Here is a 19,067-nt window from a genome sequence, read left to right on the forward strand (position 1 = left end):
ATCTCTGGTGATAAATTTTGCCGCTTGACATGTTTATTTTTGTTACCAGGTAGTGGTCGCATACTATGGCTCCATATTAAATTATGAGATCAATTCCTAAAGGTCTAGTTCATTATCCAATCTGACACAAATTTCAATAACTGGAATGCCACCTAAGTTGAATATATTGTGACCCACTATAACAGCATAATTACTTGGAATTATGTTTAATACCATGATGGTTCAATGGCATAAACTTAAATGGAGACAGAAATTTGACATGAAAGATTGTGGATTAGTGTAAAATAAAAAAACTAACTTACTATGATATGTGGTTAAAGAATGAATATCAATTATATGGGTCATGGGCAGAGTTGTTATAAAATATCAATATGGGAGAGAAGTGGTTTCAAGTTTCATATAAAGGGACCTGACTGACATGAAATAAAAAAATCAAAGGAGTATCCCTATTTATCTAATCTTCATTGTGAAATAAAATAAGTATAACAATATTGTGTGAATCTACAGAAATAGAATTTGCTTCAAGTAACAGAAATAACTATGTTACTAGTAACTTATTCAATGAGTATGTGGGTAATTAGTCCTATAACATATGACCTCAGGAGCATTATTTACTATTTCTATTTGCTGTTCTGATAAAAAAATTTTTTTACTATCAATGTGTTACACTTCGCATTCAAAAATTAAAAAAAACACAAATGAAAATATCAGTATAAAAACGTTAAAAATTGAATAAGAATGCGAAGTCATATGTTATAGGACTAGTGGGGTATAAGAGCTTATTACAACAGGCTCTTCATAATCATTTGGTTTGAAAGGATACTAGTAGTCTGTATTCTTGATTTAGAAAAATGTAATTGCAAGAAAAAAATTACACAGTACTTAGAATAATTTAGATCATCCATGTTAGTCTTTATTTAGTATGTACAAAAGAACAGCCAGTAGTCATTGGATATTGTAGATCATATAAATAGTCTTAACCTATTAGTAAAAAAGAACAGCTAGTAATCATTGGATATTTTATATCATTCCAGTATTCTTGACCTATTTATTTGTACAAAAAAACCCAGACATTAGTCATTGGATACTGTAGATCATTCAGGTAGTCTTGACTCTTGACCTATTCATTTGTAAAAAAAAACAGTCAGTTGTCATCTTCACTTCACACACACATATACGAATATCAATTATATGCTTACGAGACATGTTGCAATGTTCAACTTATTACGGTATGTGAAAATCAAGACTTGCATAAAAAATATCCCAATATTAGAGGCAGTGGCATCATTTTTCCTCAGAGCTTTCAGCTCTTTGATTAAATTATGCCTCGGGCAAATGTTATGAAACTTATACACAATGTTTATTACCAGGAAAACTCTGATCCAGAACAAATTGGTGTATTGCCACTTTTATCGTTGTTGAATTATGTCTCCATAATCTTATATGCAGTGGGAGCATCATGTGTGTCCCATGGACACATTCCCCATTTTTTTTTCTTATTTCAAAGTCCTGAAGGGGGCACATATTGCATTATTGTAATAATCATTTTTTTCTTAAACACTGCAAGCCTTTTATTTTAAATGTTTATCACTTTAATAATTTTATAGTTCCAGTTCTAATTCTATAGCTAGAGAACTGCTAAAACATGTTGAGTGATCATTTATATCTTCATCCATCATAAACATCAATTAAAGATTTTGTATAGATTTCATTCATGATAATATGAAATTAAGATTTTGTATATAACATGGTGAATTTTTATTTCATGACCAATTTTTGTACAGGAAACAAACAGAGAGTGTGAAGACTTTAAGACAGGAAGTACATCAAAGTAAAAATCAGCTATCTACTAAAGAGGCAGAGAAAAAGATGATCAGGTAACATTTTACTTATAAAACTTAGTTGTAAGATAATGTCTTCCATATGTTGAATCTGCCAAAACAGATCTATAACTGTTCCTCTAGCAATGGTAAATTATAGGTACTAGATTAAAGACACAAACATTGGAACATTCCAACATTGGGTAAAAATGGTTTTTGTTATCTTAAATTTTTTCAATTTTTTCAATCCATTTTAAGTATATGTTATGGTCCACCCATTATAGAAGTAAATGTAGCAGGTTTTCATCATCTATTAACACCTTACTTCTCACAAATTCATCATTTTGAAATTCTATTGATAAACAGCACAAATGATCACATATGCATAAAACAGCAAGGATAAAGCTTCTATGTAAATAGCTTTCCAAATGATGTAACATGAACATAAAAATAAAACTTTACAGACCATGAAGAGTTTTATTTAGCACAAATAGACTATTAATAAAAAAATATTTCATCAGGTATATTTTAGTTATAAGGATAATGTTAAATGGGACGTACCAATTCTGTACCATTTCGACTGCGATTGGAAGCAGTACCTCTGGCCAAGGGAAGCCAGTCGAAATGGTACGGAATTGCTGATAAAATGTCGTCTATTTTGGGGAAGAAATTTAACAGAACATTCAGACCACACAACCTATACAGTCTATACACAGCCTGACAACTTATTGTATTATTCTTTCCACGATTCAAAAGGCCACATGTTGGCAGAATAATTTTAACAAACATTTTCACAACAAAAACATTTTATTTTAATTTCTTTTTATAGTTTATTTACATACTTACAATGAACTCTCACTTTCACTTTCAGTACGTTGCTATTAATAACGTTACTTACCATTGTAACATTGTGACGTTTAAATTTTGACAACAATGATTTTATGTATTGTTTTTATCCTGATGACGGTGCCCTAGGCACCGAAACATGTCGATCAATAAATTTTCTGCAGCAGTCCCTAAAGTGTTGTTGTTATAAGACTCTCTACAAAGTAGTTATTAGTTTAATTGCTAAAAAATCAAAGTTGTTTTTTATAACACCTTTTAAAGTTAACTGCAATGGGATTCTTCTTTCAGTGAAACACTGAGAAAGAAGGAAGAGGACTTGAAAAGTAAGTAAATCTATTTGTTTATTACACTTTAAATACTTGTAGTATACTGGTTTATTCTCTTCCATCTGTCATTCTTAATTCTATTACAAATTAGTGTTCCTGAAGTTTGATGGCAATAAGATTCATGTGAGCATGCTTTACTGTGATGCTTTTCACATTCATCCCTCAATAATTTCCTGTTTACTGAATACTTGTACATTCTTAAACATAATATCCATGTGAGAAAGTCATTACATTTATCTGAGGAATTACAAATCAGAGCTTCCTAAATTTTGGTAGTAAGCTTCATGTGCTGATGCTTTACCATGAGTGATGCGTTTTCACATCTATTTCTCATCAACTTTCTTCTTGCTGAATACTTAAAGCAGGGGTATTATAATTAAGTGAATAATATCTTGCTGCTTGTCATGTTTGCAATATCTAAAATTTTAATTGAAATATTTTTCCCATGTCTACTTTGAGGTTAAGGTACATTTATGGGACTTTATACAAAGTATTAATTATACTACTTCTTTTGACAATTCTTCTATTTACTTAAAGACTTGGAGGAGAAGATCTTCAGTGTTTGTGGAAGCCAGAACTTTGATGATGGACTTCTAACATTTAAAGATAAAATGTCACAGACCCAAGAGTAAGTTCAAATAGTCAAAATATATGATCGATAATGGTTAATTTTACAAATTGTGACTTGGATGGAGAGTTGTCTCATTGACATTCATACCACATCTTCTTATATTTATATCAACAGATTAATTGTTTGCTTAATATTCAGTGGTAAAATAGATTATTATGTAAATACGGCCAAGGTATAATAAACTGGTCATAAAATAGCTTTTTTTTAAGAAATGTTATTCAAATAAAATCTGTGCAAAATGAAAGAATGTTTTATTTTGCTCAGCCCTTAAAATAACTTTATCTTATCTGGTTTATAGGTATGAAGACAGTTGCAGTTTGATATTTAGTTTAAGAATGAACAGAGCTAGATTGAGTTCAAGTAGAAGTCTATGGTCTAATCTATATGTTATTGAAATTAGTTTGACTGAAAGCTATGTTATGAAATATTAGTTATGAAATATAAGTTTAAACTTTTTGTTTTACAGTACAAGAGGATCTTTGCTGGGAGCTGAACATTTCTTTAAGAAGTATGCCACAGATTTAGAGAAGGATGATCCCTGTTGTCCTTTATGTCACAGAGAGTTTGACACAGATCAGGAAGTCAAAGAACTTGTTATTGAAGTTTGTATTATTGTGTAGATTCTGCTCGCTATTCTTTAGTTTATCTGGATTTTTTTATTTTGATTTATTTTATTATGCATAGTAAGTGACTGCTTGAACAGAAATTTTGGTTTCATTTTCAATTAACAAAACCATATGTTTTTGTGAACATAATGTTTATATTAAAGAGTGTATTGAAATACAGAATATTAAAACTACAAGGTTTAAAAAGAAAGCATATCTTTTATATAATTAAAATTATTACTAGATTAGGTTAGAGTAGACCAAATTGAAATACAGAATATAGAAACTACATATGGAATTCTACATAAGAACTCATAAATTTTATATATTAATTAATTGAATTAGAAAAAAACTAAATGTCACATCATGAAACTCTTCTGTCGATAAAGTTGATACTTAGGATGAAGATGTCACACCATGAAACTCTTCTGCCGATAAAGTTGATACTTAGGATGAAGATTTCAGTAAATAATTTTCATTCCAGTTGAAAAACAAATTAAGGATGGTTCCTGCCAAACTACAGAAAGCAGAGAAAGATCTAGATGAGTTCAGAAAGAAATATGACTCAATGATGCAGCTTAAACCTTTAAAGGAAAATGTAAGTCATTAAGAAATTATTGGTAGACCATATGTTCTGCTGCTAAATGTGATCTTTAAAAACAACTTCAAGGGAAGGTTCCATTTCTTTTCATCAGGGATGGGTATGATTACTGACAAATGTAATCGATTAATAATTGATTACATGAAGGATTTTTGTGCAATCAATTAATGATCAGATTTTTGTATGTAATTGATTGCAATCATTTGTCATCATTACAAGATACATAAACCAATATGTCAAAATATGTTTGTAATTGCAAATTCTTCTGACCAACCTAGATAAGTTAAAGAGTTCAAAATGTGTATTTTGGTATGATTTCAAATAATGTGTGCTAACTACTTACATCAACCACAGTGTGTTTCTTGATTTGTGTTAAGAGAGTTGTGATATTTTCTAGAAGCATCCTCACTTCTTTTTCCACCACATTTATCAAAACAAAAAGTTTATAATTACTGTCTTTTCAGGAATTCTTTCTACTTGTATATGTTATAATTAGAACTAAGTGACTGATTAATTAAATGTGTATGTTTTATTTTGATTATTAAAATACAGTATTAAAAGCATATTGGTGTAACGTAGAATTACACATTAATTTTATTATTTTTTCTTCAGATCTCAACATTGACCAGTAAAGAGATTCCAGAACTTAAAACCAAATTGAAGAAACTTAATGAAGATATAGGTACATTGAGGACCACCATTGAAGAGGTAACTATTCTGTATTAAATTTTTTTTAAATGTTCTTGGAAGAGAATGTCCAGAAAAACAATCTATATCTGCACTCAACTCTAGACTTGTGCATTCATACCTGGCTTTTCAAGATTAATTTGAATGGGGAATTAATCTAAAGATAAAAACAATTTAGAATTGACTTTATTTTCAATATTTCATGTAAGTTATTATTTCTCAAAGAGAAGTTAAAAATATCAAAAGGACACCCAAACTCATGAGGACAAACAAAGGTACACAAAACACAACATAAACAAACAAAAGTACACAAAACACAACATAAAAATGTATAGACTGAAGACTGAATAAAACCAACCACACCCAAACTCATGAGGACAAACAAAAGTACACAACACAACATAAAAATGTATAGACTGAAGACTGAATAAAACCAACCACACCCAAACTCATGAGGACAAACAAAAGTACACAACACACAACATAAAAATGTATAGACTGAAGACTGAATAAAACCAACCACACCCAAACTCATGAGGACAAACAAAAGTACACAACACAACATAAAAATGTATAGACTGAAGACTGAATAAAACCAACCACACCCAAACTCATGAGGACAAACAAAAGTACACAACACAACATAAAAATGTATAGACTGAAGACTGAATAAAACCAACCACACCCAAACTCATGAGGACAAACAAAAGTACACAACACAACATAAAAATGTATAGACTGAAGACTGAATAAAACCAACCACACCCAAACTCATGAGGACAAACAAAAGTACACAACACAACATAAAAATGTATAGACTGAAGACTGAATAAAACCAACCACACCCAAACTCATGAGGACAAACAAAAGTACACAACACAACATAAAAATGTATAGACTGAAGACTGAATAAAACCAACCACACCCAAACTCATGAGGACAAACAAAAGTACACAACACACAACATAAAAATGTATAGACTGAAGACTGAATAAAACCAACCACACCCAAACTCATGAGGACAAACAAAAGTACACAACACAACATAAAAATGTATAGACTGAAGACTGAATAAAACCAACCACACCCAAACTCATGAGGACAAACAAAAGTACACAACACAACATAAAAATGTATAGACTGAAGACTGAATAAAACCAACCACACCCAAACTCATGAGGACAAACAAAAGTACACAACACACAACATAAAAATGTATAGACTGAAGACTGAATAAAACCAACCACACCCAAACTCATGAGGACAAACAAAAGTACACAACACAACATAAAAATGTATAGACTGAAGACTGAATAAAACCAACCACACCCAAACTCATGAGGACAAACAAAAGTACACAACACACAACATAAAAATGTATAGACTGAAGACTGAATAAAACCAACCACACCCAAACTCATGAGGACAAACAAAAGTACACAACACAACATAAAAATGTATAGACTGAAGACTGAATAAAACCAACCACACCCAAACTCATGAGGACAAACAAAAGTACACAACACACAACATAAAAATGTATAGACTGAAGACTGAATAAAACCAACCACACCCAAACTCATGAGGACAAACAAAAGTACACAACACAACATAAAAATGTATAGACTGAAGACTGAATAAAACCAACCACACCCAAACTCATGAGGACAAACAAAAGTACACAACACACAACATAAAAATGTATAGACTGAAGACTGAATAAAACCAACCACACCCAAACTCATGAGGACAAACAAAAGTACACAACACACAACATAAAAATGTATAGACTGAAGACTGAATAAAACCAACCACACCCAATAAAACCAACCACACCCAAACTCATGAGGACAAACAAAAGTACACAACACAACATAAAAATGTATAGACTGAAGACTGAATAAAACCAACCACACCCAAACTCATGAGGACAAACAAAAGTACACAACACAACATAAAAATGTATAGACTGAAGACTGAATAAAACCAACCACACCCAAACTCATGAGGACAAACAAAAGTACACAACACAACATAAAAATGTATAGACTGAAGACTGAATAAAACCAACCACACCCAAACTCATGAGGACAAACAAAAGTACACAACACACAACATAAAAATGTATAGACTGAAGACTGAATAAAACCAACCACACCCAAACTCATGAGGACAAACAAAAGTACACAACACAACATAAAAATGTATAGACTGAAGACTGAATAAAACCAACCACACCCAAACTCATGAGGACAAACAAAAGTACACAACACACAACATAAAAATGTATAGACTGAAGACTGAATAAAACCAACCACACCCAAACTCATGAGGACAAACAAAAGTACACAACACAACATAAAAATGTATAGACTGAAGACTGAATAAAACCAACCACACCCAAACTCATGAGGACAAACAAAAGTACACAACACAACATAAAAATGTATAGACTGAAGACTGAATAAAACCAACCACACCCAAACTCATGAGGACAAACAAAAGTACACAACACAACATAAAAATGTATAGACTGAAGACTGAATAAAACCAACCACACCCAAACTCATGAGGACAAACAAAAGTACACAACACAACATAAAAATGTATAGACTGAAGACTGAATAAAACCAACCACACCCAAACTCATGAGGACAAACAAAAGTACACAACACAACATAAAAATGTATAGACTGAAGACTGAATAAAACCAACCACACCCAAACTCATGAGGACAAACAAAAGTACACAACACAACATAAAAATGTATAGACTGAAGACTGAATAAAACCAACCACACCCAAACTCATGAGGACAAACAAAAGTACACAACACAACATAAAAATGTATAGACTGAAGACTGAATAAAACCAACCACACCCAAACTCATGAGGACAAACAAAAGTACACAACACAACATAAAAATGTATAGACTGAAGACTGAATAAAACCAACCACACCCAAACTCATGAGGACAAACAAAAGTACACAACACACAACATAAAAACAATATAGACTGAAGACTGAATAAAACCAACCACACCCAAACTCATGAGGACAAACAAAAGTACACAACACAACATAAAAATGTATAGACTGAAGACTGAATAAAACCAACCACACCCAAACTCATGAGGACAAACAAAAGTACACAACACAACATAAAAATGTATAGACTGAAGACTGAATAAAACCAACCACACCCAAACTCATGAGGACAAACAAAAGTACACAACACAACATAAAAATGTATAGACTGAAGACTGAATAAAACCAACCACACCCAAACTCATGAGGACAAACAAAAGTACACAACACAACATAAAAATGTATAGACTGAAGACTGAATAAAACCAACCACACCCAAACTCATGAGGACAAACAAAAGTACACAACACAACATAAAAATGTATAGACTGAAGACTGAATAAAACCAACCACACCCAAACTCATGAGGACAAACAAAAGTACACAACACAACATAAAAATGTATAGACTGAAGACTGAATAAAACCAACCACACCCAAACTCATGAGGACAAACAAAAGTACACAACACAACATAAAAATGTATAGACTGAAGACTGAATAAAACCAACCACACCCAAACTCATGAGGACAAACAAAAGTACACAACACACAACATAAAAACAATATAGACTGAAGACTGAATAAAACCAACCACACCCAAACTCATGAGGACAAACAAAAGTACACAGCACACCATAAAAATGTATAGACTGAAGACTGAATAAAACCAACCACACCCAAACTCATGAGGACAAACAAAAGTACACAACACAACATAAAAATGTATAGACTGAAGACTGAATAAAACCAACCACACCCAAACTCATGAGGACAAACAAAAGTACACAACACAACATAAAAATGTATAGACTGAAGACTGAATAAAACCAACCACACCCAAACTCATGAGGACAAACAAAAGTACACAACACAACATAAAAATGTATAGACTGAAGACTGAATAAAACCAACCACACCCAAACTCATGAGGACAAACAAAAGTACACAACACACAACATAAAAACAATATAGACTGAAGACTGAATAAAACCAACCACACCCAAACTCATGAGGACAAACAAAAGTACACAACACAACATAAAAATGTATAGACTGAAGACTGAATAAAACCAACCACACCCAAACTCATGAGGACAAACAAAAGTACACAACACACAACATAAAAACAATATAGACTGAAGACTGAATAAAACCAACCACACCCAAACTCATGAGGACAAACAAAAGTACACAACACACCATAAAAATGTATAGACTGAAGACTGAATAAAACCAACCACACCCAAACTCATGAGGACAAACAAAAGTACACAACACAACATAAAAATGTATAGACTGAAGACTGAATAAAACCAACCACACCCAAACTCATGAGGACAAACAAAAGTACACAACACACAACATAAAAACAATATAGACTGAAGACTGAATAAAACCAACCACACCCAAACTCATGAGGACAAACAAAAGTACACAACACAACATAAAAATGTATAGACTGAAGACTGAATAAAACCAACCACACCCAAACTCATGAGGACAAACAAAAGTACACAACACACAACATAAAAACAATATAGACTGAAGACTGAATAAAACCAACCACACCCAAACTCATGAGGACAAACAAAAGTACACAACACAACATAAAAATGTATAGACTGAAGACTGAATAAAACCAACCACACCCAAACTCATGAGGACAAACAAAAGTACACAACACAACATAAAAATGTATAGACTGAAGACTGAATAAAACCAACCACACCCAAACTCATGAGGACAAACAAAAGTACACAACACAACATAAAAATGTATAGACTGAAGACTGAATAAAACCAACCACACCCAAACTCATGAGGACAAACAAAAGTACACAACACAACATAAAAATGTATAGACTGAAGACTGAATAAAACCAACCACACCCAAACTCATGAGGACAAACAAAAGTACACAACACACAACATAAAAACAATATAGACTGAAGACTGAATAAAACCAACCACACCCAAACTCATGAGGACAAACAAAAGTACACAACACAACATAAAAATGTATAGACTGAAGACTGAATAAAACCAACCACACCCAAACTCATGAGGACAAACAAAAGTACACAACACACAACATAAAAACAATATAGACTGAAGACTGAATAAAACCAACCACACCCAAACTCATGAGGACAAACAAAAGTACACAACACAACATAAAAATGTATAGACTGAAGACTGAATAAAACCAACCACACCCAAACTCATGAGGACAAACAAAAGTACACAACACAACATAAAAATGTATAGACTGAAGACTGAATAAAACCAACCACACCCAAACTCATGAGGACAAACAAAAGTACACAACACAACATAAAAATGTATAGACTGAAGACTGAATAAAACCAACCACACCCAAACTCATGAGGACAAACAAAAGTACACAACACACAACATAAAAATGTATAGACTGAAGACTGAATAAAACCAACCACACCCAAACTCATGAGGACAAACAAAAGTACACAACACAACATAAAAATGTATAGACTGAAGACTGAATAAAACCAACCACACCCAAACTCATGAGGACAAACAAAAGTACACAACACAACATAAAAATGTATAGACTGAAGACTGAATAAAACCAACCACACCCAAACTCATGAGGACAAACAAAAGTACACAACACACAACATAAAAATGTATAGACTGAAGACTGAATAAAACCAACCACACCCAAACTCATGAGGACAAACAAAAGTACACAACACAACATAAAAATGTATAGACTGAAGACTGAATAAAACCAACCACACCCAAACTCATGAGGACAAACAAAAGTACACAACACACAACATAAAAATGTATAGACTGAAGACTGAATAAAACCAACCACACCCAAACTCATGAGGACAAACAAAAGTACACAACACAACATAAAAATGTATAGACTGAAGACTGAATAAAACCAACCACACCCAAACTCATGAGGACAAACAAAAGTACACAACACACAACATAAAAATGTATAGACTGAAGACTGAATAAAACCAACCACACCCAAACTCATGAGGACAAACAAAAGTACACAACACAACATAAAAATGTATAGACTGAAGACTGAATAAAACCAACCACACCCAAACTCATGAGGACAAACAAAAGTACACAACACAACATAAAAATGTATAGACTGAAGACTGAATAAAACCAACCACACCCAAACTCATGAGGACAAACAAAAGTACACAACACAACATAAAAATGTATAGACTGAAGACTGAATAAAACCAACCACACCCAAACTCATGAGGACAAACAAAAGTACACAACACAACATAAAAATGTATAGACTGAAGACTGAATAAAACCAACCACACCCAAACTCATGAGGACAAACAAAAGTACACAACACAACATAAAAATGTATAGACTGAAGACTGAATAAAACCAACCACACCCAAACTCATGAGGACAAACAAAAGTACACAACACACAACATAAAAATGTATAGACTGAAGACTGAATAAAACCAACCACACCCAAACTCATGAGGACAAACAAAAGTACACAACACAACATAAAAATGTATAGACTGAAGACTGAATAAAACCAACCACACCCAAACTCATGAGGACAAACAAAAGTACACAACACAACATAAAAATGTATAGACTGAAGACTGAATAAAACCAACCACACCCAAACTCATGAGGACAAACAAAAGTACACAACACACAACATAAAAATGTATAGACTGAAGACTGAATAAAACCAACCACACCCAAACTCATGAGGACAAACAAAAGTACACAACACAACATAAAAATGTATAGACTGAAGACTGAATAAAACCAACCACACCCAAACTCATGAGGACAAACAAAAGTACACAACACAACATAAAAATGTATAGACTGAAGACTGAATAAAACCAACCACACCCAAACTCATGAGGACAAACAAAAGTACACAACACACAACATAAAAATGTATAGACTGAAGACTGAATAAAACCAACCACACCCAAACTCATGAGGACAAACAAAAGTACACAACACAACATAAAAATGTATAGACTGAAGACTGAATAAAACCAACCACACCCAAACTCATGAGGACAAACAAAAGTACACAACACACAACATAAAAATGTATAGACTGAAGACTGAATAAAACCAACCACACCCAAACTCATGAGGACAAACAAAAGTACACAACACAACATAAAAATGTATAGACTGAAGACTGAATAAAACCAACCACACCCAAACTCATGAGGACAAACAAAAGTACACAACACAACATAAAAATGTATAGACTGAAGACTGAATAAAACCAACCACACCCAAACTCATGAGGACAAACAAAAGTACACAACACACAACATAAAAATGTATAGACTGAAGACTGAATAAAACCAACCACACCCAAACTCATGAGGACAAACAAAAGTACACAACACAACATAAAAATGTATAGACTGAAGACTGAATAAAACCAACCACACCCAAACTCATGAGGACAAACAAAAGTACACAACACAACATAAAAATGTATAGACTGAAGACTGAATAAAACCAACCACACCCAAACTCATGAGGACAAACAAAAGTACACAACACAACATAAAAATGTATAGACTGAAGACTGAATAAAACCAACCACACCCAAACTCATGAGGACAAACAAAAGTACACAACACAACATAAAAATGTATAGACTGAAGACTGAATAAAACCAACCACACCCAAACTCATGAGGACAAACAAAAGTACACAACACAACATAAAAATGTATAGACTGAAGACTGAATAAAACCAACCACACCCAAACTCATGAGGACAAACAAAAGTACACAACACACAACATAAAACAATATAGACTGAAGACTGAATAAAACCAACCACACCCAAACTCATGAGGACAAACAAAAGTACACAACACAACATAAAAATGTATAGACTGAAGACTGAATAAAACCAACCACACCCAAACTCATGAGGACAAACAAAAGTACACAACACAACATAAAAATGTATAGACTGAAGACTGAATAAAACCAACCACACCCAAACTCATGAGGACAAACAAAAGTACACAACACAACATAAAAATGTATAGACTGAAGACTGAATAAAACCAACCACACCCAAACTCATGAGGACAAACAAAAGTACACAACACAACATAAAAATGTATAGACTGAAGACTGAATAAAACCAACCACACCCAAACTCATGAGGACAAACAAAAGTACACAACACAACATAAAAATGTATAGACTGAAGACTGAATAAAACCAACCACACCCAAACTCATGAGGACAAACAAAAGTACACAACACAACATAAAAATGTATAGACTGAAGACTGAATAAAACCAACCACACCCAAACTCATGAGGACAAACAAAAGTACACAACACAACATAAAAATGTATAGACTGAAGACTGAATAAAACCAACCACACCCAAACTCATGAGGACAAACAAAAGTACACAACACACAACATAAAAACAATATAGACTGAAGACTGAATAAAACCAACCACACCCAAACTCATGAGGACAAACAAAAGTACACAACACAACATAAAAATGTATAGACTGAAGACTGAATAAAACCAACCACACCCAAACTCATGAGGACAAACAAAAGTACACAACACACAACATAAAAACAATATAGACTGAAGACTGAATAAAACCAACCACACCCAAACTCATGAGGACAAACAAAAGTACACAACACAACATAAAAATGTATAGACTGAAGACTGAATAAAACCAACCACACCCAAACTCATGAGGACAAACAAAAGTACACAACACAACATAAAAATGTATAGACTGAAGACTGAATAAAACCAACCACACCCAAACTCATGAGGACAAACAAAAGTACACAACACACAACATAAAAACAATATAGACTGAAGACTGAATAAAACCAACCACACCCAAACTCATGAGGACAAACAAAAGTACACAACACAACATAAAAATGTATAGACTGAAGACTGAATAAAACCAACCACACCCAAACTCATGAGGACAAACAAAAGTACACAACACACAACATAAAAACAATATAGACTGAAGACTGAATAAAACCAACCACACCCAAACTCATGAGGACAAACAAAAGTACACAACACAACATAAAAATGTATAGACTGAAGACTGAATAAAACCAACCACACCCAAACTCATGAGGACAAACAAAAGTACACAACACAACATAAAAATGTATAGACTGAAGACTGAATAAAACCAACCACACCCAAACTCATGAGGACAAACAAAAGTACACAACACAACATAAAAATGTATAGACTGAAGACTGAATAAAACCAACCACACCCAAACTCATGAGGACAAACAAAAGTACACAACACAACATAAAAATGTATAGACTGAAGACTGAATAAAACCAACCACACCCAAACTCATGAGGACAAACAAAAGTACACAACACACAACATAAAAACAATATAGACTGAAGACTGAATAAAACCAACCACACCCAAACTCATGAGGACAAACAAAAGTACACAACACAACATAAAAATGTATAGACTGAAGACTGAATAAAACCAACCACACCCAAACTCATGAGGACAAACAAAAGTACACAACACAACATAAAAATGTATAGACTGAAGACTGAATAAAACCAACCACACCCAAACTCATGAGGACAAACAAAAGTACACAACACAACATAAAAATGTATAGACTGAAGACTGAATAAAACCAACCACACCCAAACTCATGAGGACAAACAAAAGTACACAACACAACATAAAAATGTATAGACTGAAGACTGAATAAAACCAACCACACCCAAACTCATGAGGACAAACAAAAGTACACAACACAACATAAAAATGTATAGACTGAAGACTGAATAAAACCAACCACACCCAAACTCATGAGGACAAACAAAAGTACACAACACACAACATAAAAACAATATAGACTGAAGACTGAATAAAACCAACCACACCCAAACTCATGAGGACAAACAAAAGTACACAACACAACATAAAAATGTATAGACTGAAGACTGAATAAAACCAACCACACCCAAACTCATGAGGACAAACAAAAGTACACAACACACAACATAAAAACAATATAGACTGAAGACTGAATAAAACCAACCACACCCAAACTCATGAGGACAAACAAAAGTACACAACACAACATAAAAATGTATAGACTGAAGACTGAATAAAACCAACCACACCCAAACTCATGAGGACAAACAAAAGTACACAACACAACATAAAAATGTATAGACTGAAGACTGAATAAAACCAACCACACCCAAACTCATGAGGACAAACAAAAGTACACAACACACAACATAAAAACAATATAGACTGAAGACTGAATAAAACCAACCACACCCAAACTCATGAGGACAAACAAAAGTACACAACACAACATAAAAATGTATAGACTGAAGACTGAATAAAACCAACCACACCCAAACTCATGAGGACAAACAAAAGTACACAACACACAACATAAAAACAATATAGACTGAAGACTGAATAAAACCAACCACACCCAAACTCATGAGGACAAACAAAAGTACACAACACAACATAAAAATGTATAGACTGAAGACTGAATAAAACCAACCACACCCAAACTCATGAGGACAAACAAAAGTACACAACACAACATAAAAATGTATAGACTGAAGACTGAATAAAACCAACCACACCCAAACTCATGAGGACAAACAAAAGTACACAACACAACATAAAAATGTATAGACTGAAGACTGAATAAAACCAACCACACCCAAACTCATGAGGACAAACAAAAGTACACAACACAACATAAAAATGTATAGACTGAAGACTGAATAAAACCAACCACACCCAAACTCATGAGGACAAACAAAAGTACACAACACACAACATAAAAACAATATAGACTGAAGACTGAATAAAACCAACCACACCCAAACTCATGAGGACAAACAAAAGTACACAACACAACATAAAAATGTATAGACTGAAGACTGAATAAAACCAACCACACCCAAACTCATGAGGACAAACAAAAGTACACAACACACAACATAAAAACAATATAGACTGAAGACTGAATAAAACCAACCACACCCAAACTCATGAGGACAAACAAAAGTACACAACACAACATAAAAATGTATAGACTGAAGACTGAATAAAACCAACCACACCCAAACTCATGAGGACAAACAAAAGTACACAACACAACATAAAAATGTATAGACTGAAGACTGAATAAAACCAACCACACCCAAACTCATGAGGACAAACAAAAGTACACAACACACAACATAAAAACAATATAGACTGAAGACTGAATAAAACCAACCACACCCAAACTCATGAGGACAAACAAAAGTACACAACACAACATAAAAATGTATAGACTGAAGACTGAATAAAACCAACCACACCCAAACTCATGAGGACAAACAAAAGTACACAACACAACATAAAAATGTATAGACTGAAGACTGAATAAAACCAACCACACCCAAACTCATGAGGACAAACAAAAGTACACAACACAACATAAAAATGTATAGACTGAAGACAGAATAAAACCAACCACACCCAAACTCATGACGACAAATAAAAGTACACAAAACACAACATAAAAATGTATAGACTGAAGACGGAATAAAACAAACCACACTCAAACACCAGGTATCTACACTGATCAAAATGGACACGTATCATTCTCAACAAATACAATTAATTAAACACATCGTTACGTTAAAGATTAAATTAACTTGTCTTTATCCTATTTAACTTTTGACAAAATACACAGAATTTGCCACCCTTAGTATGTATTATTGTAAAATGACAAACTGTTTTTAGAAAGAAGATGACCTTCAGACAAAGGAAGGTGATGAGGATATGGCTAAACAGGTCCAACCAGATGTAGTGCAGATAGATCGTTACCAAGGGGAGGTAATAGAACTAGACAAGAAAATAACATCACAGCAGTCAACATTGTCTGGTGGTAGTAAGTTTTTATAGATTATTCATTTAATATTATCTACTTTATAAGAGATATTAACAGGAAATACAGTAATACCGGTTTTTATATATAATGTTGGTCTGTCCCATGAAATTTTCATCACATTTATCTGATGAATTTGCCTTTTCAGAATTTAAAGGACTATTGGTAATCTCATTGTTCGTACACCAAAATGAAAATAACCTTATTTCATTGCTTGAATTGCCATTGATTAAAAGGTTTAAAACCAATCACAACATTTTGGTATATACTTTTGGAAATACTACCCAGAATGCATTAAATTCTGAAATGGCGAATTATAAAAGCCTTCAAAAATTGGGAAATTTTCTTATTTCCTGATAATTTGGAATCAGAATTTACCAAAATTTGGTATCAGCTGTGTAGGTTAATATAATTTTGCGATTTCTTTCAAAATTAATGAGTTTACAAAACATTTTTTTTTTAATAAAAATGCAGAAATAGTTTTATAAACTATGGAAACAATGATATTATTTATTGGTAGGTTCAGACAGAACATTACAGGATGTTATTGATGAGAAAGAAGATCATCAGATGAAAGTGTAAGTATTATGATCAAGTTTTAAGACAACATGATATGTTAAGATTCCTGATTTGGTTGGATTTTAGAATAAGTACTCATGGAAGATTTTTGATAATAGACATATTTACAATTGTAAGCAATGAATACATTATGAAGCGCAATTGTAGGCAACAAATAATTGAATAAGGATTTTGAACTTCAATCATGACCCTGTTGATTGAATTTTTGTTTGTCAAGTTTTCACAACTGCCTAATTCTTAGGCAGATTGGTACTTATAAGTATCACATGTTTCATATTTTTTATGCACCATTTATGGGCATTATGTTTTCTGGTCTATGCATCTGTTCGTCCTTTTGTTTGTCTGTCTGTCCTGCTTCAAGTTTTTTGATGAAATTGAAGTCCAATCAACTTGAAACTTAGTATTTGTCTGTCCGTTTGTCTGTCTCTCCTGCTTTAGGTTAAAGTTTTTTGATGAAAATGAAGTCCATTCAACTTGAAACTTAATACACTTGTTCACTATGATATGATCTTTCTAATTTTAATGCCAAATTAAGTTTTTACCCCCATTTTCACAGTCCACTGAACATAGAAAATGATAGTATATCAATATGTTATAAATATTAGATAGAAACCCGACATTAAAAGCTCACCAAAAAAAGACTTAATTAGAATAGAAATACATTAAAATTATTTTCTTTTTAAGAGATACCATTACCAAGAACCTGGATAGGAAAAGACAAAAGATAAATGATCATTCTGAGGAGTTGGCACGTTTGAAAAGTCAGATAAATACATTGAAGGAAGAAAAGCTTCAGATTGACAGTGATTTACAACAGAGATACAAATTAGAAGAGGATAAAGCCACACTACTGAGTGAAAGTGACCAGATACAGAGAGAA

The 19,067-nt window shown here is 33.0% G+C and overlaps 1 protein-coding gene across 1 annotated transcript; it reads left to right on the top strand.

Annotated features, from left to right (window-relative positions):
• Positions 1–1,784: 1,784 nt before the first annotated feature.
• On the top strand, positions 1,785–19,067 carry LOC139505846 (DNA repair protein RAD50.L-like; the record flags this gene model as incomplete). The annotated part of the gene is given in 9 exon segments (XM_071295231.1): positions 1,785–1,877; positions 2,955–2,989; positions 3,530–3,620; positions 4,090–4,225; positions 4,713–4,826; positions 5,442–5,537; positions 17,464–17,611; positions 18,129–18,186; positions 18,872–19,067. Coding segments are annotated over 9 exon segments (967 nt in total), but the record flags the coding sequence as incomplete, so codon positions are not given.

The sequence above is a fragment of the Mytilus edulis genome, unplaced genomic scaffold (genome assembly GCF_963676685.1).
Source record: "Mytilus edulis unplaced genomic scaffold, xbMytEdul2.2 SCAFFOLD_1982, whole genome shotgun sequence".
NCBI classification, from domain to species: Eukaryota; Metazoa; Mollusca; class Bivalvia; order Mytilida; family Mytilidae; genus Mytilus; species Mytilus edulis.